General features: G+C 40.6%; 2 protein-coding genes across 2 annotated transcripts; both read right to left on the reverse strand.

The window, feature by feature from the left end:
* Window positions 1-8,616: 8,616 nt before the first annotated feature.
* LOC109081946 (trihelix transcription factor PTL-like) lies at window positions 8,617-10,529 on the reverse strand. Its single transcript, XM_019096902.2, has 3 exons — window positions 10,149-10,529; window positions 9,813-9,944; window positions 8,617-8,684 (listed from the first exon to the last, which is right to left on the reverse strand). The coding sequence occupies exons 1-3, from the start codon at window positions 10,504-10,506 to the stop codon at window positions 8,617-8,619; spliced, it is 558 nt and encodes a 185-aa protein (XP_018952447.2). The 5' UTR covers window positions 10,507-10,529.
* Window positions 10,530-17,466: 6,937 nt separating this feature from the next.
* Window positions 17,467-20,330, reverse strand: LOC109052488 (zona pellucida sperm-binding protein 3). The gene is made up of 8 exons (XM_042773469.1): window positions 19,755-20,330; window positions 19,394-19,512; window positions 19,205-19,308; window positions 18,959-19,136; window positions 17,984-18,101; window positions 17,821-17,903; window positions 17,657-17,745; window positions 17,467-17,587 (listed from the first exon to the last, which is right to left on the reverse strand). The coding sequence occupies exons 1-8, from the start codon at window positions 20,292-20,294 to the stop codon at window positions 17,508-17,510; spliced, it is 1,311 nt and encodes a 436-aa protein (XP_042629403.1). The 5' UTR covers window positions 20,295-20,330; the 3' UTR covers window positions 17,467-17,507.
* Between the last annotated feature and the right edge of the window lie 2,290 nt (window positions 20,331-22,620).

Raw genomic sequence — 22,620 nt, forward strand, 5'->3', positions numbered from 1 at the left:
GACTGGCTCAGCCTGTAGAGGAGGAGGGCAGGGATGTCCGTGAGGCTCTGATGCGTTACTTGAATAGTTGACTCTGTCTGTTCTGTAAAGTGTGTTGTAAATAAACTTTTGTGCAGTATTTGAAAAAGTTTCCCTTGCATATTTATTTACCCATTTATTATAAATATAATATTAATAAAAAAATAGCATCATTATAAAGATGTAAGACTCCAGCTTTGATATTTGACCACTGTTTATGATAAATCTGCTTTGCAGTGACATTAAATTCTTAATTTATTCCAGGAGTGCAAAATTATTAATCTGTAATATTTGATATTTTGAATAGGAATTATCACTCATAATGCACTCAATCATGTTTTCTCAGGTTTGTGTTCACTTTCATGCAATATACAGCATTCATCAGGGCTCTTATCCAATTGTGTGCACATTTGGAGAAATAATTATCACATGTTCTTTTAAATATTTTGTGATACAGAATAGCATTTTTGTTCATTTTATGCCCAAACACTATTTTAAACCACGAGCAGTATATGATAAAAATACTCAATAGCGTTTAAAGTGAGTTTTGAGTAAAAGTGTACTATTAATCTTTTAAATTGTGACATTTAGGTTGATGAAACCTGTTGCTCTTATCCACATGCACCATAAAAAAGGAAAGTACACGTTTGACAAGTAAATTTTATTTAAGAAAAATGTAAACAGATTAAACGTTAAACAAAGTACTAATGTATGTAGTGGAAAAAATGTATATAAAGAAAATATTAAGACATATATAAAGACAAATTTAAAAGTAAAGAATGTACACCAAGCAAACTTTAAATGTGAAAATGTATGTAGTGCAAAAAAAAATAAAAATATAAATAAGACATATATAAACATTTAAAAGTAAAAAATTAAGGACCGTATGTGACGCTCAGTGGGTTCAGGTGTAGTGCAGCCAAGATGGTGGTGTGTGTTTCCGGTTAGAGAAACGAGAGAGAGAATCCCAATTTAGCTTGTTTAATCATAGATGGGTTGTATATGTTACTTCACACAAATGTGGTCTATAAACAGAAGAAATACAAAGAAAATAGTAGTAAAAATATTGGTAAATGACACAAACATTCAGTTATTCAGTAACATATTAATTAACACACATTATTTGCCGATTATATTAATAAATAAATAAGCAATGACAAGCATATCGCCCGATCGTTGCATGTGCTCTATATTAAGAGCAGGAACTAATCAACGTTATCAAGTTGACAATAATAAACAAACCGGGTAATATATAACTAGGAAGTGAACATAATCATTTGTGTTATAATAGAAATACACTTATTAGCAAGCTTAATGCCCAATACAAATGCGTTTGGTTTCACTTTCAATATCGCTTTCAGTTTCACTTTCATCTGTGACGCAGTTTAAATTGCGTTCGATTTATGGGCAAACACTGACAATCAGAACAATGATATAGATGACAAATATAATATATATATGTATAAACTCACCCGTAATCATTTACACACGGGAAAAAACATATACAACAGTCGAATAAACAGTCCAGCTAGCCTGATTTGTAACCTGCTGCTGTCAAGTCAAAATGTCCGCTCCTGACTGAGCTATGCCTGCTACGTGCCAATAGGGGGCGTGGTTAGGGCTTTCTCACACAGCCGCCCCCAAATGTGTGTAAGCACATTTGAAATAGTGAGAAAACCTAGCTAATTAGTAGGCTCAATAGGGTCATCGTCTGAGAATTTAGGGAGTGGGACTAAACGAGATACAGGTCTCACATATGTGCGATTCTGTACCTCCACTTCAACTGTTCTGATACGCCCATCAAGTCCAGGGAAAATGTTGGTAACTTTCCCTACTGGCCAACATGCTCGTGGTAGTTGTGAATCCACTATCAGTACCACCTGGTCTAGATCAATTTCTCCTCCATCTTTACGCCATTTCTGTCTTTCTTGCAGATTTGGAAGGTAGTAATGGATGAATCTAGACCAGAAATGGTCAGCGAGTACTTGGCTATGTTTCCATCTTCTGGTACCCAAAAGATTACTTGAATCATAAAGCACTTGTGGGAGAGAAGAATCATGTCGACCCATAAGGAGGATGCTAGGCGTAACTGGGTCCAGATCAGACACGTCTGAGGACACGTATCCCAAAGGCTTAGCATTTAGGATGCCTTCTACTTCTGTGAGCACGGTTCGCAGTACAGTTTCAGTCAATGTTTGATCTCTCAGTACTACCTTTAGGGCCTGCTTTACTGATTTAACCTCCCGTTCCCATGCTCCACCGAAATGAGGGGCACCAGGTGGAATAAATCTGAATGAAATCTGTTGTTCTGCCAGTTGTTCCCTGAGTTGAGGCGTCATGGCTTCATAGGCTGCTTTCATTTCTTTGTCTCCTCCAACAAAGTTTGTTCCATTATCACAAAGGAGCTCAAATGGTTTCCCTCTTCGTGCTATGAATCTGCGGAGAGACATTAGAAATGCATCTATATCAAGGCTTTCTAATAGATCAAGATGGAGACAACGGGTAGTCAGACATTTGAAAACTATTCCCCATCTTTTCTCTGTACGTCGACCAATCTTCACTGTGAATGGACCAAAACAATCCATCCCAGTGGAATAAAATGGGGGTTTGTACAAACGTAAGCGTGCTGATGGGAGGTCAGACATTTTGGGTACACCAGGTTTAGCACGCCATTTCTGGCAGTCCAGACACCTGTATTGATGCTTCTTGATAGCTTCCCTTCCTCGCAGAATCCAGTATCGTCTTCTCAGCTCGGCAAATACTCTTTCTGGCCCAGGATGCAAAAGGGAGGCATCATATTCCTTGATCAGAAGCTTGGTTAGGTGATGTTGTGGATCGAGCACAATGGGATGTATTGCAACCAATTCTATCTGCTTAGCATGTCTCAGTCTCCCTCCTACCCTGATAAGTCCACTGGCTTTGTCATACTCAGGTGATAAGGATGCTAATCTACTGTTAGATGATAATGGTCGATCAGAAGCAAGAGCTTTAAACTCCTCTGGAAAGGAATCTTTCTGAGCCTGTTGTAGGAGGAGCTTCTCTGCTGATATGTAACTCTCTGAATCATTTGGTGACTGCATGGGAGAGGTAGCCGCCCCGTGAAGGGATGTCACTGTAAATTTTAGTAGCTCGGACCAGGTACTAAATTGGTTAACATCAGGAATGGGAATGTCTGGATTTGTGCACACATGCAGGAAGTTTGTTGACTTTTTTAATTCTGCCTCTGGTTCAGGTTCAACTGCTGGCAAAGTGGGCAAACAGGTCTCTGACTGGTACAGGAAATTTGGTCCAGTAATCCAACGGCAAGGTGGGGTTAATTCCTTTAATGTTTGGCCTCGTGTTATGACATCAGCAGGGTTGTTAGCTGAATCAACGTACCTCCAGGAATCAATATTAGTGAGTGATTGAATTTCAGCCACCCGTGTTCCCACAAAGACTTTGTATCTGCATGAGTCGGATTTAAGCCATTGGATGACTGTGGCTGAGTCTGACCAGAGAATGATACGATTGATGTCCACAGTTAGTTCTGCTTGAAGGACATTAGCCACCTGCGCTCCGGTAAGTGCCGCACTCAGTTCCAAACGAGGGATTGTCATCTGCTTCCGAGGTGCCACTCGTGAACGGGCCAACACAAATGAGACATGAACATGTCCTTCATTGTTTTCTGTGTGCATGTAGGCTACTGAGCCATAAGCCCTCTCAGATGCATCGCAGAATATATGTAAATCCCGATTGAGGATTTTCACTTGTCCTTCATATGGAGTGTAACACCTTGGGATTGCAATCTGATTTGAACTGTGGAGCTCTTGCTGCCAGTCTTGCCATCTAGTTAACAGGCTGTCAGATGTGATTGGGTCATCCCACCCTAGGTTGTTCTTCCACAAATCCTGGACCAGCACTTTGGCTCGGGTTGTAAATGGAATTAGATAACCCAGGGGATCATATTGTGATGCCAAAACACTGTAGACATTGCGTAGAGTGGGTTCAAGGCATCCAGATTGGCTGGGTTTGTAGCTGAACGAGTCTGTGAGGCAGTTACACAGTAGCCCAAGTGTACCTTCCAGGAGGTCAGTACTCTTCTGTGATAGCCAGAGTTCACTATTCTGTGATCTTGCTTCAGAGGGGAGATGCTGAATAACCTCAGGTCGGTTGCTGGCCCATTGACGGAGATCAAACCCACCAGTGAGCAAAAGTTGCCGTAGGTCATCTACCAATGCTCTAGCTTCAGCAGCAGTTTGAAGGCTATGAAGACAGTTGTCTACATAAAATGAACTTTTGACCGTTCTCACCAGAGTTTGATCCATTTGCGGGTGGTTCTGGGCAATTTCTTGGAGTGCATATATGGCACAGCATGGGCTGCACGTTGTGCCGAATGGTAAGACTTGCCATTCGTAGATCTTAGGCTGTTCTGTCCTCTGCATGTCTCTCCACAGAAAGCGTACAATAGGCTTATCACTTGGCAAGAGGCGAACCTGGTGGAACATACCTTTCACATCTCCGCTGATGGCTACAGGATGTTCACGGAACCTCAGCAAGACACCAAGTAACGACGGGCCAAGAATGGGCCCAGGTAGGAGGATGTCATTTAAAGAGTGGCCTTGGTATGAATAAGAACAGTTGAAAACTATTCTGTCCTTGTTGTTATGGGTCACCATATGGTGAGGGATGTACCACGACTCAGGGGATTGCTCAGCTTCTTGTGTTGATATCTCTGCTACGTAGCCAGCTTCTTGCAGTTTCTTCATTTCAGAACAGTAAGACTCGGCTCGCCTAAGGTCTTTAGCAAGTTTACGCTCAGTGCTTCGAAGGTTTGCCATCACTGCTTCTTTAGGGGCTCTAAGAAGTTCAGCATTGGGTCGTCTGAGCAAGGGAGTGGCGTATCGCATAACACCACTGACTTCTACCCTGGTGGTACGTGTCTGGAGAAGAGAGAGGGCATACTGGTCTTGCTTGGAGCGAGTGGCTGTCTTCTCATTTACATAGGGCAGAGTATCGATTTGCCAGAGGCGTTTCACATTCTTGAATAACTCAGTATTCAACGTGGTTGTGGTTATGTGGAGACACTGTGGGGTGGAAGGGATGGGTTGACTAAGCCCAGTGGGACCTTGGAGGGTCCAACCAAGTCTAGTACAGATGGCAATTGGTCCATTTGCAGGTCCCATACACACTGGCTGGACAGGAGCAAGCAGGTGAGGCATGTCAGACCCGATAAGCAATAGAGGTTGGGCGCGGTCAATCCAGGGTAATTGCAAGGACCTAAGATGCTCATACTAAGATGCTCGTAGGAATGTTCGGATAGTCTAAGGTTATCTGCGGTGAATGCATGAGGAATCAGGTATTTCTTGCATGGTCTGTGCAAAGGTGACACATGGAGGGAAACAGTGGCTCCGTGCAGATTAACTACATCATGATGGACCGTGCGTAGTGTGAGTGTTTCAGGTTCAGTGAGGAGGTTCAACTGAACTACAGCCTGTGACAAAACAATGCTACGCTCTGAACCATCGTCCAACACTGCATATGCTTCCATGACTTTCTTATGATTGTGCAGTAAGACCTTGACTATCTTGAGCATTACCTTTTGAGATCTGTTGGGCCTGTCTAAATAGACCTGAGGGGTAGGAATGTTGACTAATAGCACGCTTTTTTGGATCTGTAAGGCTGCCTCATGCAAGATGGTCAGATGTAACTCTTTACAGTTGGTACAGGTTCTTTTCAGAGTACAACTGTCTGGCTTATGGGTTCGCCCACATTTCCAACAGCGCTTCTCATTGGTTATCCACTGTACTATTTGATCTGTAGTCATTATCTTGAACTTAGGACATGCGTTAAGGAAGTGGTCCTTTGTATTACAGTATGGGCTGAATGGTTGAATCTTAAAGGGAGTCTTAGATTTCGTTGGTCCCTGCAAGGCTGAACTGGCATCAGCTGAGTACAAGATGGATGTGGATCTCTCCTTTGAACGAGAAGGTACTGACCTTTGCAGGTCTTTCTTGGCAGGTCTAGCCATATCAAACTGATACATAGTAGCTGCTTTATTGGAAATGCACTTTGCTTGTGACTTCATCTGCAGCCATGCAGACAGGTCGGGTAAAGTATAAGTGCGGTCCGTGCCAGTTTGCAAAATGCCTCGGCTGAAACAGTACTCAACGAACCCATCGCGATATGATGGTGGCATCTTGCTTAACAATCGATCAACATGAGAGCCACAGCGCAGCTCGTATCCATTTGGGCCTTCCAAAGTTCTGAGCATCCCTACTATTGTTTGGATAGATAGGGAAAAGGAGTCAAAAGCTTCTGCATCACCGAACTTGACTGCTGGTGCATTCAGTATGACACCTAATTCGGACTGAACCAGTTGACGTGGTTGGCCGTATTTATCCTGCAGCGCTTGCAGTGCAGTTGTGTATGGTCTGGGGTCATACATATAGGCTTTGGCCAACTGGAGAGCATTGGGGAGTTTTAAGTGACTTAAAAGGACCTGATATTTGTAATGTTCAGTCAGATGAGGCTGGTTATTCATTACGTTGTCTAAGGCCATCTTCAGTAGTGCAAAGTCACTTTCTCTGCCAGTATCGAAGTATGGGATAGCTGGCTTTGGGACCCCGTAAGCTGAGGCAGCTAACATTTCCAGACCAGGTGGTTGGGCTAGAGAGGGGTACATCCCTGCCCAATTTTGAGTGGCATCAGATGGGGGAGCAGGATACGGTACTGCTGTCCAGTGAGGGCTAGGATTTTTGGCGTGGTAGGACTGAGCCTGTAAGGGAGCCCCTAATGTTACTGGAACTGTAGATGGGACTGTAGGCAGGACATTAACAGAGGGTATCTGACTATAGGTGACAGAGGTATCTGAGTAATGGTGTGACCTGGCCACCACAGTTGGGTTAAAGGGTAAAGGAGCCGTATAATATGGCCTAGACATTAAGGTGGGCGGTGCAGAAACTAGCATAGCCGATGACCTTGTAACTAGGTTAGACTCGGTTACCTCTGCAGCTGAGTTGACAGAACTGAATGGGGATTCAGCTACTGAAGCAGTAATGTGTACAGCAGGTAATATGGGGGAAGGCATTACCGATGACACAGGTACAAAGTTAACATTGCAAGGGGTAGAATGACTAGGAATTACCTGGGCAGATGATTTAAGATCAGTGGTAGCAGCAACTCTGTGTTGTTGAGTGCCTACCTCAGACAGAGGATCAACAGCTAGGCTGGACTGTGAAGCAGCAACATTAACATCTTGAGATTCCTGTTTAAGAAGTACACAAACATATTTAGCAACCTCAAGCTCATTTTGAACCTTTTTGAGACGCCGCCGGCTCTCTACCTGCTTAGCTAGCAACTCTCTAGCCTTAGTGGCTTGTTCCTGTCTATACTGCGCTTCTCTAGCCTGAGCATCAAGTCTCTCACACTCTTTATCTACAATGGCGTCCTCTTCAATCTGCTCTTGAAGCTCTTCCAAGTCCAGGGTCTTTAGCCTTTCCTCCAATATGGCAGCTTGAAGATCAGAGAGTCCATGTCTGGGAGATCTGCGTTGTGCACTACGATGAGATCTTGATGAAGTACTGGACACTGTGCCAGAAGAAATGGATCTAGACGCATGTCTTGATGGTCTCGATGGTCTCTGCGAAGTCGAATCTGCAGGTGGTGGCTCCAGATGGAGGTTAGGTGGGAGCTGAACATCGTAATCAGCTAGATGGGCAGGAAGGTGTCTCTCTCTTGGAGGGCGAGGTCGGACGACAGGTTCAGTTTCGCTGGGAGTTTCAGGATCCATCTTGATGCACAATCCGGCTCGAAGGACCATATACGAGCGTATGTGACGCTCAGTGGGTTCAGGTGTAGTGCAGCCAAGATGGTGGTGTGTGTTTCCGGTTAGAGAAACGTGAGAGAGAATCCCAATTTAGCTTGTTTAATCATAGATGGGTTGTATATGTTACTTCACACAAATGTGGTCTATAAACAGAAGAAATACAAAGAAAACTGTAGTAAAGATATTGGTAAATGACATAAACATTCAGTTCTTCAGTAACATATTAATTAACACACATTATTTGCCGAGTATATTAATAAATAAGTAAGCAATGACAAGCATATCGCCCGATCGTTGCATGTGCTCTATATTAAGAGTAGGAACTAATCAACGTTATCAAGTTGACAATAATAAACAAACCGGGTAATATATAACTAGGAAGTGAACATAATCATTTGTGTTATAATAGAAATACACTTATTAGCAAGCTTAATGCCCGATACAAAGGCGTTTGGTTTCACTTTCAATATCGCTTTCAGTTTCACTTTCATCTGTGACGCAGTTTAAATTGCGTTCGATTTATGGGCAAACACTGACAATCAGAACAATGATATAGATGACAAAATATAATATATATATGTATAAACTCACCCGTAATCATTTACACACGGGAAAAACATATACAACAGTCGAATAAACAGTCCAGCTAGCCTGATTTGTAACCTGCTGCTGTCAAGTCAAAATGTCCGCTCCTGACTGAGCTATGCCTGCTACGTGCCAATAGGGGGCGTGGTTAGGGCTTTATCTGCAAATGTAGCTCCCTCTGTGCCCGGTTCAGTTCCTGCTGTTGAATATCAGCCACCTGCATCTCTCTTAAAACAGCAAGATGCTCCTGATGGTGCATGGTTCCGTTTCCTCTTGCCTGGACACAAAGAAAGAAAAGTTATAATTGTGATTTTTTTTCTAAAGGTTTTTGCTAAAATCAAAAAAAAAATTGAGAGTTAAAATAAAGCTTATCACATATCATCGATAAATTTATGAAAGAACTGTTCATTAACAACCCCATGATCTACAGTGTGAACTAATCAAAGTTACAGTAGCTAGCAATAATGTATTTATGGTGAGCAACAGGATTTCATGATAAATCCAATTTTTAGTGCAGGCTTTCAAAACGACATAAGAAAAGGATTAGGTAAGCTTAGTCTAAATATATGATCTGTAACATTAAGTGTTTTAGTCATATTTTCATCAGTGGTGGACAAAGTACACAAATCAAGTACTTGAGTAAAAGTACAGATACATATAATAAAATATTACTCCAGTAAAAGTACTCCCTTTTCAATGTTACTCAAGTGAAAGTACAAAAGTACTCAATTTTTTATGTACTTAAGTAAAAAGTAATGAAAGATAGATGTTTGCAATTTTATATAGGCTACTTAATTTCATTTTATATTAGCACATATTTTTTTTTTTATAATCCTACTGCTCAAAATACCTGGGATTTTTTCCAAAATAACCACTATATGGAGTCAAGATATATTTTTGTTGTTGATATGGACTATGTTGATGAGAGTAATGTTCACTGTGAAGCTTACACTGTGATGTACCTGAGAGAAAACAGAGATGACCATCTGATTTTCACCAGTAAGGAAAAAGGTATTTTAAAGTTTGTTGTTTTACAGAACATCACAGTTATATATGACATGATAATAAGGCCTGAAGTTAGTATAATATAATTTAAAAACACCCCTGGCCAAACAGGGTGCATCTCTTCCCACTTTGATAATTACTGTAGTTACCATGTTCTGAACATCACATCCTTTCACATTTTTTCTCCCCAGATGTAATATGTATAATATGATATATATATAGGTGGTTGAATAAAAATATTTGGACATCATTTATAAAAATTACCTCAACTTAGCACCAGCAAGCTTGTTAGCTAGACAGTTAGCATCAGCTAACAATATTTTCTTTTTTTTCAGTAATGTTATGAATAAACATTCATGTCTGTCTACTCGTTAATTTAATCCACCACTGTATTTCATACCTGGTACCACACGCTCTGGTGTCCTGCTGGTGCTGCTGGAGGTTGCTGGTGGTGACGCTGCTATCACCAGTTGGGACGTTAAGGCATCACTGCACGGAGAAAGTGCTAACGAGTCAATCGTAGACAGTGCATCTGAAACAAAAAGTTTGTACAATGTTTCTTAATGCACAAATTACAGCAACACAAATCAAACTACAGCAACACAAATCCAGAACATTTACATAATAATAGAATAGGCATACATGTAAAAAAACAAAACAAAATAAAGCTTTACAGTATAGATGGTCAATAAAGTGAAGCTTTCAAACTTAATATATTGTACACAACTTTACATACCATCCTCGATTGTGTTGTCCAACAACGAGGTGGCCGAGTCCAGGGCACCCTCTCTCCCATTGCTCGCAGGTCGACTTCCGTAGATAGCGTCCATTTGGTCGAACCACTTCCACGTTCTTCTGTTTGCACCACTCCGGCCGTTGTGATCCTTTATGGCTCGGTAGTCACTTTTTAGTTTTTTTAATTTGTCCCTACACTGTTTGTAGGTTCGGTGGTAGCCGTGTGCGGCTAAGAGCTGTGCTACTTCTTGGAACACTTTTTCATTCCGTGTCGCCCCATCCAGCTCTCGCTGGATCCGCTCCTCGGCAACCAACGAGAGGAACGTCTGCACCTCGTCCACTGACCACGATTCAGCCATTTCTTTTTTTGAAATTTTTTAAATTCTTTTATCAAGTAAATACTCTAAAAACAGGTGCTACCGCGTTGGCTGTTGTCTGGCTATTTAAATCTAGCGGGTTTTAGTGTCTCGTGTTGCAAATACAATGACGCTGGTAGTGACGATTCTGTCTGACCAATCAGTGATCTGCAGTGTTTTTACGTCACATTTTAGTATCGGTAGGGTACGCTTGGAACCTCAACAGAGGTGGTACCATTTAAAGCGAGCCGAAGCGAGCCGTACCGTACCATGCAGTGGAAAAGCGCCAAAGCGTGCCGTGCCGTACCGAACAGTACCGTACCATGCAGTGGAAAAGCGCCATTAGAACTGTTTCTGTAAACATACCTGGCAATAAAGCTCATTCTGATTCTGATTTTAGATAGTTCATAAAAAATAATGAATTAATACTCATAAATATTTATTAATAATTTTTAGTTTAGTTTTTAGTATGGTCACTATGGATTAATGGTAACATCATATATACCTAAATACAATTTGATGCAGCAGTGATTTACTATTAAAAAATATTAGTAAATTGGGGAAGTCGTGGCCTAATGGTTAGAGAGTCGGACTCCCAATCGAAGGGTTGTGAGTTCGAGTCTCGGGCCGGCAGGAATTGTGGGTGGGGGGAGTGCATGTACAGTTCTCTCTCCACCTTCAATACCATGACTTAGGTGCCCTTTAGCAAGGCATCGAACCCCCAACTGCTCCCCGGGCGCCGCAGCATAAAAATGGCTGCCCACTGCTACGGGTGTGTGTTCACAGTGTGTGTGTTCACTGCTCTGTGTGTGTGCACTTCGGATGGGTTAAATGCAGAGCACGAATTCTGAGTATGGGTCACCATACTTGGCTGAATTTGCAGAGCACGAATTCTGAGTGTTTTTCTATTAAAAAATATTACTAAATTGGCAAAATGGGATGGACTAAACTGCTCAGAAGTAACGTGTAATAGTTCAGGTACAATAAGTTGGCCTAAACATTATCGTTTTTCCTTCAGTGCATGCCAATCCCTGTAATGTCTGGAGATTTCACAGTGAAAGAGATTCATCAGTATATTGCTAACATTTTCTTTATAGAAAGATTAAGGAACAAGAAATATGTTAGATGTATTAAATCTCCACATCTAACAATGACTGAAACATTTTAGAATTTTCTGAGACAGCGCTGTGATTCTCTTAAAATCCATCCATCTTTAAGATTATTTCAACAATACATTTTGATGCATCCACAAAACCATCACATGAAACATGACGCTCTCTTGTGGCTGCTGGGATACAGTGGAGATATAAGTGAAATTAATTATTTTCCTACCAAATTATACATAGAACAATAAAATGGGTTGATTTGCAGAATCAATTTAATTTTTAACACTTCATAGAAACATGAACAGGTACATGTAGTAACTTTTTTAATTAAAACATTTGTCAAAACTTGTTTAATACTAAAATGACTAAAACTAAAATAAATAAAAAAAAATGCTTAAAAATAAAAAATGAAAGCAACTGAAATATTAAAAAAGAGAAAAAAAATGACAAACTTGAATATATACGTTTCAAAGCTAATTAAAATCAATACTATAAATATAAATATTTCTAAATATAAATAAACATATATGAGCATTTCAAATTAATACTCTAATAGCATCTAATGCTAAAATAACATTTTAATGCAAGTTTGTCAATGCTGTCATATCTGTACTGTGTAAAAACTTTAAAGCATGCAAAAAGATAGTCACAAATCATTACTTTAACAATTTAGAACATTTATTTTCTGAATGAAAAATATAGTTGTTTACAATGGGATATAATTTAGCTCTTCTGACAGCTGTACATCACTCATGATGATGGAGGCAGCAGCGGAGGCTGAGATCTCGCTCTACACAACCAAAACAGATGAGAATCCATCCAGGGTCAACAGCAGTTTTACTAGCTTCAAATGTAATGTGGTTAAAAGTTAATAACTCTTAAAATCAGCAATATAAACAGTATCTGCTTGTTAATATACATGTATTCCAAAAAGCAGCTCTGAGAAGGGCTTTCACAGTCCAGTTTTCAGCTTTGTTAATTAATTGTCTTTAAGTTCAGTTTTTCCAGTTCAGATGAACACTGATCACAGTCCACTCACATCAGCAAACCTCAAACATGGCAGCAGTTCGTCTAAATCTAACCCAACAAAACTAAACATGAATTATGAAAATGTTTGAGACAGACATTGTGCTTTTATAACCATTTACTCCAAAACACTTAAATGACTTTTACCTCATAGTAATGACGGATAAATGCTGATTAAACCATTGTGTTGAAGGAACTCACCCTGTGGATGTTCAGTTTTTAAATGAATGGTTCCTGATATTCAGATGCACAGTATAATGTGAAAAAGTGATTGTCCTTCGCGACAAAAAAAATATAAATATATTTTACAGTTTAGCCAATCCCAACAAGGACACACTGCTTTTGTTTTAGGCACAAGTCAGAACTGAATAGAGAGAGTGACTCTTAACAAGAACAGTTTTAATCATATTTCAGCCCGAAAACAAAAGAAAAAAAAACAGAATTAATTTTATATTTTAGTCGATTCTGGGACAATTAAACCTTTCTGCCTTTTTCATAACAATTAAGCAACTATTTGGCTCAAATTCTCATTACGGCCAGGTAAAATAAATCTCATCCTCATTACTTTAATTCAGTCATACATGGTCCTTTCTGCACACAATACGTTAAATTCAGTACAACAAATACTTTTAATTGCACTTTAATACAAATGTTTTTTTGTTTGTTTGTTTTACAAACCAGATTCCAAAAAAATTGGGACACTGTACAAATTGTGAATAAAAACAGAATGCAATGTGTAAGTTTCAAATTTCAATCATTTTATTCAGAATACAACAGATGACATATCAAATGTTTAAACTGAGAAAATGTATCATTTTAAGGGAAAAATAAGTTGATTTTAAATTTCATGGCATCAACACATCTCAAAAAAGTTGGGACAAGGCCATGTGTACCACTGTGTGGCATCCCCTCTTCTTTTTATAACAGTCTATAAACGTCTGGGGAATGAGGAGACAAGTTGCTCAAGTTTAGGAATAGGAATGTTGTCCCATTCTTGTCTAATACAGGCTTCTAGTTGCTCAGCTGTCTTAGGTCTTCTTTGTCGAATCTTCCTCTTTATGATGCGGCAAATGTTTTCTATGGGTGAAAGATCTGGACTGCAGGCTGGCCATTTCAGTACCCGGATCCTTCTTCTGCGCAGCCATGATGTTGTAATTGATGCAGTATGTGGTCTGGCATTGTCATGTTGGAAAATGCAAGGTCTTCCCTGAAAGAGACGACGTCTGGATGGGAGCATATGTTGTTCTAGAATGGATGGATGGTGGATTGTGTTCACAGACAATGTTTTCTGGAAGTATTCCTGAGCCCATGTTGTGATTTCCATTACAGTAGCATTCCTGTATGTGATGCAGTGCCGTCTAAGGGCCCGAAGATCACGGGCATCCAGTATGGTTTTTCCAGCCTTGACCCTTACGCACAGAGATTGTTCCAGATTCTCTGAATCTTTGGATGAGATTATGCACTGTAGATGATGATAACTTCAAACTCTTTGCAATTTTTCTCTGAGAATCTCCTTTCTGATATTGCTCCACTATTGTTCGCCGCAGCATTGGGGGGATTGGTGATCCTCTGCCCATCTTGATTTCTGAGAGACACTGCCACTCTGAGAGGCTCTTTTTATACCCAATCATGTTGCCAACTGACCTAATAAGTTGCAAATTGGTCCTCCAGCTGTTTCTTATATGTACATTTAACTTTTCCGGCCTCTAATGCTACCTGTCCCAAGTTTTTTGGAATATGTAGCTCTCATGAAATCCAAAATGAGCCAATATTTGGCATGACATTTCAAAATGTCTCACTTTCAACATCTGATCAGGGGTGCAACTATCCAGTGTTAGGGGGGTATGCAACAAAAAATTTTGGCGCCCCCTCCGTCCATTATTTGAGTAAATGGGTGTGAAGGTTTTGATCATGTGCTTAAAATAATAAATGTTTATTTTAAAGTATATCAGACAGCCACTGTAAGCCTACCATATATATGTACACACACACACACACACACACACACACACACACACATACCTGCACGTCACCTGTAGGAGAAAAAAAATCAATCCGTGGCGACGGTTTTGCAATCCGTCCCCTCAGTTTATAAACCGTGCTCACGAATTCTTAAACTGTTCCCTCGGTTTAACAAATCGTGCCCACGGATTAATAAACCGTACCCACGAATTTCCAATCCGTGCGTTCAGATTTTGTAAACCGTACCTTCGGTTTTTGAATCCGTACCCACAAATTCATAATCCGTGTGCACGCTTTCGCAATCCGTTCCCTCGGGTTTGTAAACTCACGGATTTGTGGCTCCGCCCCCACCGGTAGATTCAATTCTGTTTGCAATTCTGCAATGTTATAATAGGCCTAATTATTTAATAATAAAATTAACAGTGAAGCGTGCATCTAACTCTGGGGGAAAAGCTAGTATGATAAAATCACCAAAATAATTCTTCATGTTAAGAAAAAATAGTACACAAACACATTTCCAAAACTGTAAAAGGTTATTTAAAAATAAAGCATTCATTAATTATTTTATGACAAACATTTTTACTGTCTTAAGTGCACTGAATTTATTTAGCCTATAAATTTAAATAATAATAATAAAAATAATAGTTATTTTTATTATTATTATTATTACATATTATTATGCAGGTTATGCATAAGAAACTTTTATCCAAAACGACTTACAAAAGAGGAACAAATTACTCCAGTGTCAGTCACAATGCCAGGTTTATTATACAATAATAATCAAGTGCTAAGATTATCACAAATTAAACAAGATTTTGATGCACATCTTTCTTATTAAATTTGCTGTAGGCCTATTCCACATAATAACAGTCAATAAAACTGTATGTTAACACGTAGGCTACCTTCGAGCTTGCTGCATGAATCCGTGAGTAAGTTACAGTTTACAAATCCGAGGGAACGGATTGCGAAAGCGTGCACACGGATTATGAATTTGTGGGTACGGATTCAAAAACCGAAGGTACGGTTTACAAAATCTGAACGCACGGATTGGAAATTCGTGGGTACGGTTTATTAATCCGTGGGCACGACAAGTTCCATCATTACCAACAGGGGTGCAACTATCCAGTGTTAGGGGGGTATGCAGCAAAAAAATTGCAAAACCGTCGCCACGGATTGATATTTTTTCTTCTACAGGGCTCCGTAGTCCGCTACATTCATTTTCCCTCTTTCTTTTTCTATTTTTAGCCCCCGATAGCTTTTTTGCTTTAAACATCTTTTTCGAGTTTCAACAACTCACTAACGTTACTGCTGCTCACTCAGCGCTCACTGCGCCCCGCCCACTCGCGATATTACCCTTCTATGTCTAAATTCTATGATGGAATCTTATGAGGGCACTGGCGCCTACTCTAGCCTGTTAGTCCTCTAAAATGTATATAACTTTTTTTATATATAACTTTTATATAAATTAATATAACTTTTATTTAAAAAAAAAATTAACCATCGCTTTGGCGCCCCCCGTATGCGCCGCATATAGCACATACCCACTTTTTGCGCCACTGCATCTGATATGTTATCTTTATTCTATTTTGAATAAAATATAAGTTTATGAGATTTCTAAATTATTCCATTCCTTTTTTACTCACAATTTGTACAGTGTCCCAACTTTTTTGGAATCGGGTTTGTACATAAATCTTGTCAGCAGATGGAAGCATAAAGTGCTCCAAAATCTCCTGGTAGATGGCTGCATTGACTTTGGACTTGATAAAACACAATGGACCAACACCAACAAACATCACAGCACCACTGACTTCAGAAACTTCACACTGGACTTTGGATTCTGTGCCTCTTCAGTCTTCCTCCAGACCTTGATTTCCAAATGAAAGGGTAAATTTACTTTCATTTGAAAAGAGGACTTTGGACCACTGAGCAAGTCCAGTTCTTTCTCTTTACCCCAGGTGAAATGCTTCTGACTTTTTTTTTTTCCTGGTTCAGGAGTGGCTTGGTTCTAAGAATGTGACAGTTGTAGCCCTTTTCCTGAACACGTCTGAGCATGGGGACTCTTGATGCGCTGACCCCGGCTTCAGTCCACTCCTTGTGAAGCTCTCCCAAGTTCTTGAATATTTCCTGACCATCTTCCAAAGTCTGTGGTCATCCCTGTTGCTTGTGCACCTTTTCCTGCCTGTCAACTTTCTATGAATCTATTTTGATACAGCACTCTGATCAGCCAGCCCTTTTAGCAATGACCTTCTGTGGCTTACCCTCCTTGTGGAGGGTGTTGATCATCTTCTGGACAAGTCAGTCCCATTATTGTGGTTGCATGTGCTATACTAGCCTAGGAGGTACCCAGTATTTACTAAACTAATCTAGCGCAAAATGGAACATTCCAATTTTGAGATACTGAATTTTTAATTTTCCGAAGCTGTAAGTCAAAACCATCAGAATTAAAAAAAAAAAAAAAAAAAAAAAAAAAAAAAAAAAAAAAAAAAGTCTAGAATTTAAGAATTTGCTTTGAATTAAATTACCAAAAATAACTTCCATGATATTCTAATTTGAGATGCACCTGTAGTTCACAACATAAGATGCATACAAAATATCTGTAGTGCTTCAGGGAAGTGGGCGTTCAAGTGAAACTCTTGGGGCAGAGACTGATTGGCAGAACAATTTATAGCATCATGGGCAAGAGTTCACTTAATTCTTTAAACTGAGAATAAACCAACTCCACAGTAGGTTTCTTTAAAGGACAAGTTAACTTCCCTACTGAGAAGGGAGCTTTTCTAGAAAGAGAAAAGGGACAGTATGACTACCAGTGTCCCCACATGTACAGCACAAATCAATTGGTTAAACTAGACAAAAGCAGAAACAAGAATAAGGTTTTCCATTTATTGAAAAGCCAGCAATAGGTTCTCTCATTTACTGAAGTCCAGCTAAAGTCTTCTGTCGCTCTTTAACCATTACAGGACCGAGTGAGGCATTGCCTTCCCACTGAACACCTAGAAGCAAATACCCAAGTTAAGTAGAGCACAAGAAGTGTCAAAAGCAACCTTAAAGTAGCTACCTACCCCCAACAGGAGCAGTATTTCCAACACCAGGACCACATGTTGAGTCACAGCAACCACAAGCCTGGTGGTTCCCATCAGCAGCAAGCCACCTGCAACAAGAAAAAAAAAAAAAAAAAAAAAATCAGATGGGGCACATTCAGTGTTCTTAAGCAGCATGAACATACCCGTTGGAGAAGGAACAGGATTTGTGGAGAGCATCACTGGGTGCAGAAGCAAGAGTGGCCTTCACAGTACATGTTATGTAGATCTGCAAGAGACACCACAGGTGAGAGGTCACGATTAAAGCAGATGGGAAGAGAAGTCAAATTCACTCAACATAGTACGTACAGAAGGATTGGATCCTCCCTGAAACATGAAGGCCTCCAGCTGGAACCGGATCTTGTCTTCCTGGGTTCGAGGCATGAAGCGGGAGCTGGAAGCTGTAGCCTTGGCATCCACAAAGCACCTGATAGAGTGGTGACAAAGAACTGCATGTCCTCTCTATAGCATGAAGTCACCAGATCTTACCCCAATTCTCAGGGACAATGTGGTTAAAGAGCAGCTCAAGAACACCAGCTTCATGCATCAAGTGCCATGACCAGTGCTACATCCCAATGTGGCTACCTGCAGTACTACACTTCAGGACAAACTATCACACCATTGCATCTTAAACAGACTGCTGTAGCATAGTTACATGTACTCAGTCACTAAACTAGCCTGTCACCATAGTTAACATCGTCCACATTTAAAAGTGTAACTTCCTACCATACTGGAGAGAAAAGTACCACGTTGTTCTGCCAGCCACAGTCTTGTCATGATGAACTCTGCTAACTTTTGCATTTAAATGTTAATGCCCAAACATGTTTATAAAAGGTTAAATTGCACTTTAACAGGTTAAAATGTTGATTAGCAACTCAAAGCCCTTTATTGAAGGGTCAACCAGTTGCGCACATCCACCACATGTGTGGTTTTAACACTATAGTACACGTTTGTAGATCTAAACCAATTCCTACCCAGAGCACAAAGGATTGTGAGCAACATTAGCCATTAGAGTGCACACAAGTCCACACTTCAAAAATCTGAAATTGAACATCCAGGGACTTTTGGCATACGCTTTTCAACATGCTATGCTTCCAGTCAAATTTTAATCTCACATACTATTTAGGATGATAGTATGAACGTTGGGATAGTTATTCAGTGACAACAAAAAGCACTTACCAAGAGGAACTAAACCTAGTCACTTGACTCACCCCAATTCTCAGTGACCAAGTGCTCACTGAACAAACTTAATCAGTTCTAGAGAATAAAGTAACATGACTTTACCCATGATTCTCAATGAAGGAATATCTCGGAACAGAATTCACATTAGGTACTCGGGTGGCCACACAGCTATCCACAAACACACGCAGTGGGACGTGGTTGTACACCTTCACGGATGCCTCAATATTAATAATGTCACCCAAGTAGTACACGTTTGAAGGCCTCTGATAGGACCAGTCATCTGCAAGAGGAAAGAACAGTTTAGGCACAGCCACATTCACAAGGCTTAAGATCAAACACTGCACAAACCCATCATGAGGTTCAGGGAGAACTGCAAGAGGTCCTCGCCAACCTCCATTGAGGCATAAGGGACCCAAGTTGGATTCAAGGCATTACTGCTCACATTAAAGAACCTGCAGTTCAAGGAGATACCAAAAACAAACCTTCCAGTTGCAACACCACAAGAAACATTGCTGAAAGTCACATCTGGTCACTTACCTTTGATAGTGGCATTGAACACCAACAAGTGCACCCTCAGCACGGGTAATCGGAGTGCCAGCAAATGCCACAGGAGTGTAGGTAAGAGCAAAGGTGTAGACAAGCTCATTCTCAGTCATCTGAGAGAGATGGAAGTTGTGACCAAATGAGTTCACATCAACTACACTCTTAAATAAGATGTTCAAAATGGTTTTAGCAGCCATGCCATAGAAGTACTTTTGGTTCCCTAAAGAAGCTTTCAGTTAGCAGTTTTTAGAAGAAACAAATGGTTCTGTGGATGTTAAACATACAAGTAACATTTGGTGCCTATGAAGAACCTTTGTTTTTATTGGTTAATCCAGTAAGACTCAACAGTTCTTACCATCAGCACACTATTGCAGTCCTGTAGTTCATATTCAAAGATGAGCACCCCAGAGGCAGAGTCCTCTTCACGGACAACAGGACAGCCTCCCATAGACAAACCAGATGGCTGGATCAGCTGACCATTGCTAAACAAATCCTTCTTCACCTCCACATGAACCCGGTTCTCACTGCACTGAACAGCTACACTACTGGGAGTCACAGGTTGCCTCAACTGGAAGTTCACCGCCAACTCCCTTGGCACCTCCGGAACGATGGGAAACCTCCAGTCCAGAGGCTTGACTGGACCCTGCATCAGCTGCTTTTCCTGAGAACCAAGAGGATCTTGTGCAAATTTTCTGGAGTCAAAACTCTGAAACTGAGAAGCCTTTTGGAAAGGATTCAAGAACCCTTGAGATGAAAGAACAGGACCTCTGGAAGCTGGAGCTGATTGCGGCTTCATGATGCTTGGACTTTGACTGTATCTCAAACTTCCCCATGCATTCTTCAGGTCAAAAGCCACAATCACAACCAACACTAACACACCTTGCAAGAAGCCCATTCTAACAAACTTTGGTACAAAACTCCAATACACGTCAGTTTTGGCTTTGCTACTTAGTAGAGCTTTGAATTAAGGTGGCTCCTCCCCTTTCAGCTTAATTGATTAACTTTGATTCTCCTCTGGGCTTGTAAAGTTTATTCATCACCAATTGAGAACAGTCAAGAACATCACTAACCAATAGAAAGCTTCATGTGGATCTGAGATTTTAATCTTCGTTTGCTCACTGTTTTAAGAAACGTTTAACAGTTTTCCATTATAGATAGTTCATAAAAAAGATTAATTAATACTCATAAACAGGGTGCGATTTGCCGGGGGGGGAGTTAGGTTTCCCGCCCTCTGGTCTATGCATCCCTGCCTCTGCTGAATAACTTTTATCCCCGGTGGGGATAAAAACATCATGCAAACCCGCTCTGACGTCCCGATCTGAATCAAATGATTCGCTTTACACGCTTTGAAGTCCCGATCTGAATCAAATGATTCGCGATACACGCTCTGACGTCCCGATCTGAATCAAATGATTCGCGATAGACGCTTTGAAGTCCCGATCTGAATCAAATGATTCGCGATAGACGCTTTGAAGTCCCGATCTGAATCAAATGATTCGCGATACACGCTCTGACGTCCCGATCTGAATCAAATGATTCGCGATACACGCTTTGAAGTCCCGATCTGAATCAAATGATTCGCGATACACGCTTTGAAGCAGGGGGCAAGGAAGTCGACCGGAAGTTGAAGTCGGCCGCGTGCCGCCATCTTGTAGCAGAACTTCACTTGCGTTAGCATCCCATTGACTCCCATTCATTTTTGCGTCACTTTGACAGCGAATAAGTTTACATCTGAGGCGTTTAAAGACTCCATTTGTCCATTATTCATTTCTAAAGATATACGACAATGTATAAAGGGCTCCATTACCTTCTATGTTACATTATGGCCCCGTAGAAACAGTTTTTGTAAAAATAGGCTAACGATTGCGTCATAACCACTCGACTCTCTGTCGCACAGTAGAGAAATTACCGTACAGACAGGAGGAGATGCTCGCAGGCAATCGGGGAGACGTCAAGAGATATGGCGTACTGGCGTTACATTTTAAAATACTATACAAAATAATTAATCAGAATACTTACCCCTGCTCACTCAGGCCAAAGAACTCCCCGCTCAAGCTCGCCGTCTCTGCAAGATTAACGATGGCAGTTTGCACGCACAGCTACTAGAAGATTTACATCTGTCAGACAGGTTGCTGATGTCATCAAGCTTAGTTTGAGTCTGTGCGTCAGAAACGGAAGTTCTAAAAATCGCTAAAAATGGGCTTCACTTGTCTCAATTGAGTTCCAATGGGGTCGCTGTGTCCATTTCTTTTACTGTCTATGCTTTGAAGTCCCGATCTGAATCAAATGATTCGCGATACGCGATCCGATTGGAGCGCTTCGAAACAGTGAATCATTTTGCGACGCGCAATTAACTGATTCGGAGTTTCAAAAAGCTCTGTTGTGTTCTTTGCTCGCTTTCTCTATGTAATTTGTTGTTTGAATAACCGTGGACATTAAAGGAGCTGTATGTAAGAAATCTATTTCAATTAATCATAAAATGGCCCTGATGTGTCACTAGACATTAAGAAATCATGTTCATTTCAAATACTTATATCACTGACAACCGTAGTCCGGCCAGGATTTTGTCATTTAAAAAGTGGACTTGCAGCCCTCAACTGATGTTGATGTTGTCATTTTGTGTTTTGGTCTGACGCGCCTCCCTCCACCTATCTACCAATCACGAAGTCAGTAGTGTTTCGGGATCCGTGTTGCCAGCTTTGCTGTAACCTACCCTAACTCCAGTCGTATAAAAATGTCTAATGTTACTAAATCAAAAAGACCTCGTTATAATTCAGAAATTCGTCGTGACAAAGTCCGAAATAAAACCAGAATTTGTATTGGAGATGCTTTTGAAAGATGGAGATGGCTGAAAACGGAGAAGAATTTGAACACAGACGCCAACGTTGCTAATTTTCTCCTGGATCAGGTAAAATTTATCTATGCTTGGCTAACTTGTACTTGATGTCAATGGACATTTCATATATTCATGACAGTCGAACAAAGTTATGCATGTTTGTGCAAAGTAACATAACGTTAGCTCACACGTATGCTAACATTAGCAATGCATTACAGGAGCCCGTTTCTCTGTCATTATGCTGAGACGCTGAGGAAAACAACATTAGCACGCCCATTATGGCAATTTGAAACGTAATTGAGACAGTAGCCTAGACTAACAATTACCGTTCTGTCTGTCACGTACGAGCATAAATCTTTACGATTATACTGTCACATAGGAGCAT

Source organism: Cyprinus carpio, chromosome A17, assembly GCF_018340385.1.
Source record: "Cyprinus carpio isolate SPL01 chromosome A17, ASM1834038v1, whole genome shotgun sequence".
NCBI lineage: Eukaryota > Metazoa > Chordata > Actinopteri > Cypriniformes > Cyprinidae > Cyprinus > Cyprinus carpio.